Source organism: Tupaia chinensis, unplaced genomic scaffold (assembly GCF_000334495.1).
Source record: "Tupaia chinensis unplaced genomic scaffold, TupChi_1.0 Scaffold143845_1, whole genome shotgun sequence".
In the NCBI taxonomy this organism is placed as follows: domain Eukaryota; kingdom Metazoa; phylum Chordata; class Mammalia; order Scandentia; family Tupaiidae; genus Tupaia; species Tupaia belangeri.
The window spans coordinates 322,433-330,425 of NW_006203696.1; the positions used below are offsets into that span (position 1 = coordinate 322,433).

At 62.2% G+C, this 7,993-nt stretch overlaps 1 protein-coding gene across 1 annotated transcript in view; it reads left to right on the forward strand.

Moving 5' to 3' along the window:
* COL5A1 (collagen type V alpha 1 chain) overlaps positions 1–7,993 on the forward strand; it is a 184,251-nt gene that overhangs the window by 100,431 nt on the left and 75,827 nt on the right. The window contains exons 20-28 of the mRNA XM_006165267.2: positions 215–268; positions 1,230–1,283; positions 1,534–1,587; positions 3,597–3,641; positions 4,934–4,987; positions 6,028–6,072; positions 6,646–6,699; positions 6,912–6,956; positions 7,938–7,967. Coding sequence (XP_006165329.1) covers positions 215–268; positions 1,230–1,283; positions 1,534–1,587; positions 3,597–3,641; positions 4,934–4,987; positions 6,028–6,072; positions 6,646–6,699; positions 6,912–6,956; positions 7,938–7,967 — 435 coding nt within the window. The remainder of the gene's footprint in view (positions 1–214; positions 269–1,229; positions 1,284–1,533; positions 1,588–3,596; positions 3,642–4,933; positions 4,988–6,027; positions 6,073–6,645; positions 6,700–6,911; positions 6,957–7,937; positions 7,968–7,993) is intronic.

Consider the following 7,993-nt stretch of genomic DNA (forward strand, 5'->3'; position numbering starts at 1 on the left):
TGCCCCGCCGGGCGCTGTGGCTGGGCCTCCTCCAGCTTAGTGTACTTTGGTGTGGGGTGGGGAGCCCCAGGCTCCTGGATTTGGGTTCTCTGACCTCCTGGGCTCTGGGGCCAGGGCCTGCAGGGGGCCTGTCTCCAGTCACCTCTCACCCAATGCAGCAGGAGCCCGGCCGGCACCCCCGTTCTTCATTGATGGTCTGTCTCCTCTGTTCCAGGGTCGGGCTGGGAGCGACGGAGCAAGAGGCATGCCGGGACAGACTGGCCCCAAGGTAAGAGCCACTGACGCCCTCCTGGTGCCCTGGAGCCACAGTCACCGTCACTTGTTCTTACGGTGACACTGCGACCAGACCACAGCTCTATAACACATGTAGAGACTGGGACAGCGAGGGCCTGACGCTCCGATGTGGAGACAGGGCTTGCTGGGGAACCTCCGGGGCCAGGGCCACAGTTGAGGTGGTTTCCTCAAGGTGGGTGTGGTCCCTTCAAGTGGGGGCTGAGCAGGGCTGGGCTGGAACCCCAATGTGAGACCGTCTATGCAGGTGAGGGGCCGCACCCGCGGGGCAGCGCAGGGTGTGGCCTTGAGTCCCAGGTGTGTGGGCAGCAGGGCTTCTCATCCAGTCCTGGGCACGGGCCCCTGGGTCCCCACAGGTGTGCTGTCCCCAGGGGTGCTGCTGGTCCCTTCCGTCCTCGCTGCTGTGGTCGGGGTGGCCACCCCTTGCCCTCGCCCCCGGAGCGGCACTCCCCCAGCTCGGTCTCTGCTCTGACCTTACGTGGTTGTCCAGAGCTGGGGGAGGGGCCTGAGAACATTCAATATGGAGCCTGCAGTGGGGACAGCAGCTGCTCCCGGAGGGGTGCAGACTGGGTGGCCCCGAATGCCAGGGGTCCTGTTACCTGGCACAGTGAGCCCTGAGGTCCTCGGTGAGTCCTCTGGTCCTTGGGAACCTTAGTGACAGCCAGAGAAGAGTCTAGTTGGCTGTCTCGGTGGGAGCAGGTGTCCTTTCAACAAGATAACTGACAGCCTCAGCTAGCCCACTGACTCCAGCCCACATGGCAGAAGGCTGCCTATGGCCAGGGTGCCACTGCGGGGGACAGCCTTTTGGGCAGAGGGTGGGCAGTGGGCAGGGCCCTGGTGCCCGCGGCTGTCCCTGTGGTGGGGAACCTGGCAGTGACACACACACACACAGTGATGTGTAGATGGCATGTGATACAGCCTTTCTGTCCTCTGCACAGGGCGACCGGGGCTTCGATGGCCTGGCCGGGCTGCCGGGTGAGAAGGGCCACAGGGTAAGTACTTCTTCCAGAGAAGCGGGAAGGACTGAGCGGCAGAGGTTTTTCTCAGAGATCCTCCCAGGCAGCCGGGCTTCCTTTCAAGGAGTCAGCTCTTCTGATCGAAGTGGTCGCTTAAACAGACCTCGCGGGGGTCAGTGTGGGGTTCTCCACATCAGAATTAGAGGGGAGCCAGCCAAGGGCGAAGACGTGCAGTGTGTGAACACCCCCCCAGGAGTGGCTGACGTTGACCTTGGTTGACTTCTAGGGTGACCCCGGTCCTTCCGGCCCACCAGGACCTCCAGGAGAAGATGGAGAAAGGGTACGTGTCTCATCCTGCCCCACCTCCAGCCGCTGCTCCTCAGGGAGCCCAGGTGGGAACACAGCAGGTGCAGTCATGGTGGCGGTGGAGGTGACCGCCCGCTGTGAGGCCCCTGTGCTGGGGGGCCAGGAGAGGAAGAAAATTCTGGGAGGGGAGAGTGGCCCAGTGCCGAGAGGCAGCTGCAGAACTTCTGAGAGACAGCAGATTGCCCACGTTGCCTTCGGCTCGCCATTTCATCCCCACGGAGTGCAGAGATGGCGGCCCTGCCCCCGGTCTCAGAAGAGCACCTCTGGCTGCAGTAGGCCGGGCCCCCGCCCCCTGGAGGAGAGTGCCAGAAGTTGAGCTCAGCGTCTCCTCCCACCTCGTCTGAGGTCCTGGGGAGTGAAGGCCTTTCCAGGAGAAGTGGGTGGAGGGGACCTGAACTGCGTCCGCGGCGAGTAGGTGGAGGGCCTGCGGCTGTACAGGCAGAGTGACGGAGGGAGGCTCCTCTCCATGCGGGTCCTGGCACTCCTGCCCTGGGCTCACACCCCCAGTGCTCTCTGTCGCGCGTGTCTGCGTGGGGGCCAGAGGCCAGGTGCCATTCTGGACAAGCGCTGCGAGCGGTGCAGGGCACGTGCGACTCCGTGCACCCCGGCCACTCTGACAGCTCATTGGGTGTGAGGAGCACCCTGGCGAGGTCGGAGTCCTGGAGGAGGCGGGCTCAGGCTCTGGTGCCTCCCTGTCCTCACCAGCGCTCAACCCGCCATTGGGCGCCTTCTCCCAACTGGCCCCGAGAAGACACAGATGGATTCTTCTAGAGGCCTGTGCCTTTTGATCCAGAGAAAATGTGGAGTGCATGAGTGTGCATGCATGTCTGTGTACTTGTGACCACGTGCATAGCTGCACATTTGTGTGTGCACATGCCTGCGAGTAGTGTGCGATGTGTGTGTTTGTGTGCATGCACAGGGTGGAGTTGTGTGTCTGTGTCTGCGAGGGGGTGGCTTTGTGTGGATACACAGTGTATTTGTGTGCATGGCTGTGTGTGATCATGTGAAAGCACAGGATGCATGTCCACATGTACACACATATACAGCCTGTGCATGTGTGTGTGCATCATGTGTGTTTGCATTATGCACACAACATATAAATGTATGTAGCTAAGTGCAAGCATGTGCATGGACACGGTGTCTGTGCATGTGCGGCTGTGTGTGCACAGACTACATATGTGAGAGCTGTGTGAGCATGTGGGTGCACAGGATGTAGGTGTGCATGTGCGTGCACAACATATAATGTGTTCACACAGTGTATATATGTGTGTGATGATATGTGAGCATGTGTGGACAGGGTATGTGTGCACACACGTGTGTGCACAATGCATATGTGGGTGTGTGGCCATGTATGTGCACACAGCGCATGTATGTGTGTGACTGTGTGCACATGTGCATGCACGATGCAAATATGTGTGCATGTGTGTGCACAATGTACATGTGTGCGTGGCTGTGTGCGTGTGTGAGTGTAGCATGTCAGAAACCAGGAAGAAATCACATGCTGGGGGTAGCCTCTGGGTGGACCTGGAGCCAGGGAAGCACCCTCCTCTGGAAGCAGAAGGAAGAGGTTCTTACTGCTTCGCTTCAGACTGTGTAGTCCAGGCCAGAGACACTGGGGGTGGACCTAGGGACCCCATGTTTCTCCCTGGCCTCCCTGCACTTGTTCCTGCTGTTTGTGACAGTGAGCAAACTCTAAATTAAATTATTCTCGCCCAACTTTCTGCCACGTGGCACTGCACCTTGTGAGACCCTGACGGGCGTCTCAGAACCTTAGGCCCCTCCTTCCGCCTGCAGCACTCACCGGGTCGCCCTGCAGCTCGGGAGCAGGGCAGTGCAGGCTCTCCCAGCTGGCTGGGGCTGCTCAGGCTGGCACGTGCCCGAGCCGCCCAGCCAGAGTCCTGCATGACTGGAGGGAAACTCGCCCCGCTGGGTGTCCAGACTCAACAGCTTGTCCCTAAAATGCTGCTGCTTTTCTGCCCACAGGGTGACGATGGAGAAGTTGGGCCCAGGGGTCTGCCTGGGGAACCCGTAAGTCCACTGAATGTGCTGGGGCTGCAGGAGCAGGGTGGGGTCCGCGCGGGGTGCGGGCCAGGCAGGACTCTGCCTTGAGAACAGGGAAGGGTAGGGGTGCACTGAAGGCCATCTGGGCAGCGCAAGGAGCAGGTCTGGGCCTCGCTATGGCAGGCACTCGGGGCCTCGAGGGCTGCATCAGCGCCTCACCCGGCCCCACGGCTGCCCTCCCCAGAGTGTGGGGCAACCAGTAGCCCCTTCCCGGCGTTGACCTCGTTTTAGGCCCAAAGCGATTTCGCAACGATAAAAGGCCGTTAATTCCTCCTCACTGATGCTGCTTTTTGGGTCTTTCTGCATTCTCCAAATTGGCGTGGATGTGCACATGGGCGATGCTAATTGATGAGAAATAGTGTCAATGCGCGTGGGAGTGTGGGGTCGCACTCGCAGATGCGCTTGGACTGAATCACACCGCGGTGCCTGGTTACCCAAGGCAGTGCCGCAGCCCCGCTGTCTCTTAGCACGTGTCCAGCAGCACTTCCCAGGTTACTAGCTTCTAAAAGACATCTGAGTGGCTGGGTATTCAGATAACCAAGGAAGTTTTACAGAGGCAGTGAACGTAGGGAGGATTGCTCTCTTACTGGATCCAGAAAGGGTCTATCAGAATTAAGGGCACTTGAGATCCATGTGTTTGGGCCCCAGGGGTGGGGTGCCGTAGGGTCCCATGACAGACAGAGAGTATACTTGCCCCTCCATGCTTCTCTGTCGTGCTGGGTGGCAGTGGTGGCTGCTGCTTGCTCCGCAGACCTGGGTGGTGCTGCACGTGTCCCCACGGCCAGGCACAATGGGCCTGCTCTCTGCAGAAGAACCTGATGGGGGTCACGTGGCTCCCGTCAGCCCTCTCCCTGCACGCTGCGTGCTCTGACGGCAGGAGCCCTGTGTGTGTCAGGGCCTTGAGAGGGAATCGTAACCAGCGCTGGGCGGGAGCGCGGTGCGTTGCTGAGTGGGAACGTATGCTCTTGGAGGCTCAGGCCCACCTGCCCTGAGCAAGTGCCAGAGGCAGCCACGGGCTGCAAAGGGCCCCGTTCCCCGAGGGCCCCCTCAGCACCCTGTCCCAGCCCCTGCAAACTCCAGGCACTGGCTCGGGCCCTCAGGCTGGGGCGGGGAGGTAGGGAGGTGGTGAGGAGATGAGGCAGGCCCAGGGGGTCTTGGTCACTCCCCTGGAGATACGGAGACATGGCTCTGCTTGGGGACGGTGGTGGGAGGCTGGCTCCTGGCCGAGTCTGAACCCTTCTTGCTCTTCCATCTTTTAGGGACCACGAGGTCTGCTTGGGCCGAAGGGGCCCCCAGGCCCTCCTGGACCCCCCGTAAGTTTGGTCACCCCTTTGCACGTGCGTCCCCTCAAGGCCTTGAACCCTGCCACTCAGAGAGTGGTGCTCTGGGGCCCTGGGCAGTTAATCTGCCTGATTAGCTGCCCACAGCCTGCTGCAGAGGCGTGAGATGACAACAGGTCCCGAGGCTCCCAGCAGAAGCAGGGCTCCCACCATGTGGGCTTGTGGGGAGGCCGCGGCCAGCCACATGGCCTTCCGGTCACATGCAGTAGCCACCAGAAGCCACGCTTCCTGCTCCTTCCTCCCAGCAGCTCCTGCGAAGGCTCCAGGGCTGCAGAGCCCTGGGCTTCTGTGAGGCTCCATTCTGTGGGCTCTGTCCCCTGGGGCTCTGTCCCATGGGCTCTGTCCCCGTGGGCTCTGTCCTGTGGGACTCCACCCCGTGGCTCTGTCCCATGGGCTACGTCCCGTGGGCTCTGTCCTGTGGGCTCTGTCCCCATGGGCTCTGTCCCGTGGGCTCTGTCCTGTGGGCTCCACCCCCGGGCTCTGTCCTGTGGGCTCTGTCCCCATGGGCTCCGTCCCATGGGCTCTGTCCTGTGGGCTCTATCCCGTGGCTCTGTCCTGTGGGCTCTGTCCCGTGGGCTCCGTCCCGTGGGTTCCGTCCTGTGGGCTCTGTCCCCATGGGCTCCATCCTGTGGGCTCTGTCCTATGGGCTCCATCTCATGGGCTCTGTCTCCACGGGCTCTGTCCTGTGGGGCTCAACCCCGTGGCTCTGTCCCATGGGCTCTGTCCCGTGAGGTGGGGACTTCCCAGGCCAGACTGTTCCCTTTGCTCCTCAGCCCTCTGACTTGCTTCTCCGTGAAACTTGGGGCTGTCCCTCAGGATGCCAGGGCCTGGCAGCCCTGTCAGCCCTCTGACCAGCAACCCTCCAGGACAGGGACTGGGCCGGGCCTCAGTCCCGCTCGGGGCCCCTGTGACGGCCAGGACAGGCGTCCAGGCCCTGTGACGTGGAAGCCCCGAGCACTGCCGTCCCTCTGCGTTCTCTTCCTTGACCTTCCTCGCTTGTGAATTCCTTGCAGGGTGTGACAGGTGTGGATGGCCAGCCGGGCCCCAAGGGCAATGTGGTGAGTCGTGGGTCCCCCCTTGGCTGGAGGCCTGTTAGTGTCCCCGGCAGAGTGCAGATACAGCCCCTCACCCACCAGCCTACCCACTAGCAGGGCGAGTGATGCCGGAGGGCTGGAGTCACGGTCAGGCAGCTGGTGCACGGCAGGCCAGGAGGTCACCACCACTGCTCTGAGAAAGCCCCAGGGCTCCCCGGCCTGGGCACCGAGTCTGTTTCAGGGGTGCCAGCGGGGTGCAGACTATGGCGGGGATTTGAGAGCTCTCTACCAGTGAGCTATCTCTTGCCCGGCCCGTCGCGCTGCCTAGGGGGTCGCACCCCTGTGGGATGGACGTCTGAATGTGTTTGCACAGAGGCAGTGCTGGCATGCCAGGTGGCCGTCTGCAGTCTGGGGGTGCCACACCTGACTCTGCTCTGTAGCAGGACCCACCTCCTCCCTGACCGGCTGCTCCTGGGCACGGTCCCTGGGGCTGCTCTGGGCAGCTCAGAGCAGACTGAGGGGCCAGGTGGTGGGGACACGCGTGCTGAGGGGCCGTTCCCAGAGCTCCTTCAGTGCCTTTGTGGTTGTACCCTACAGGGTCCCCAGGGAGAGCCCGGCCCTCCAGGACAGCAGGGTAACCCAGGTGCCCAGGTAAGTGAGCCTGGGGAGACAGCTCACGGACAGCAGGTCTGGGGGTACCCAGAATGAGCAGCACTGAGCTGGGCCCTCAGCGTGCCTAGAGGCATCTAGCACCAGGGTGGTGCCCAGCGGAGGGAGAGGGTCAGCAGGGTGGTGGGGGGACACAGAGGCGTTCTGGGTCGGTCCACCCCCTCACCTCTCCTTCCCGGCTCTTCCCCCGCCAGGGTCTTCCAGGCCCCCAGGGTGCCATCGGCCCGCCAGGAGAAAAGGTAGGTGGCCTGAGGTGCGGTGGGGGCCGCCCGCCTGCCATGAAGTTCTGGCCTGGGCTGGCAGACCCCCAGGCCCCTCTGCTCGAAGGTGTGTCTCTGCACCAGCGGGCCTGGAGCGCAGCTCGCCAGGAACTGAGCAAGACTCCCTGCGGGGCCCTTGGGTCTTTATCTTTCTGGCTCCAACTTCACACCTCACCCTCCCTCCCAGTGGTGCGCAGAGTTGCCACATTTAGAAAATAATACAGGGCGCCCCGTTAGAGCTGAACTGCTGGCTGTTTTCCTGAAATTCCTAGTTAACTGGGCACCGTGTTTTGCTCTGGTTTGTTCTTGTTTAATGAGTTAGTTTTGCCAAATTTGAACCTGCTGCCCCAGAGCAAGGCGAGAGCCAGACTGGCCCTGCCAGAGCTCAGGGCTCTGCCTAGGCCCCAGGCATCTTGGTAAATGCACACGTCTTGGCTGGAGCAGTGCGAGACTTCTGGGGTGGCTCTGAGCACGTGGGACCCCGTGGCCGCTGGGCTGCTGGGCCGGACTGCTGCTGACCTGCTGCCTCCGGGCTGATTGACTTTGCTCACCTATGGCCGGCAGGGCTGGTCCCTGAGCCGTGGTCGCCCTGCCGGGCCCTGGGGTGCTAGCTGGGGTGAGGAATAGAACTGGGAGGTGTAGTCCGCGGGGTTGAGGGCCTGGGGGAAGGGCACCTGGAGCTGACATCTGCGTCGGCAGTGTGTGATGGGCCGAGCCCTCCGCTGGGTGACCGCATCCCTCCAGCAGAGCCCGAGGAGCTGGAGACAGCAAGTGGGGGGGTGCCTCCTCTCCACTCCAGAGTGGCCAGGCACCCCACGGTGGCGGAGAGGGCTCATTATTCTACTCAAGTGTCCCCTGGGCAGAAAGGGTGAAAAGTGGCCTTGGGGACACTTGGAGAGGCCAGCAAGCCAAGGGGAAGCCAACCCGGGGAACTTTTCCTCAGTTTCTGGTTCCTTCCAGGGTCCCTTGGGTAAACCAGGCCTCCCAGGAATGGCCGGTGCCGCAGGACCCCCGGT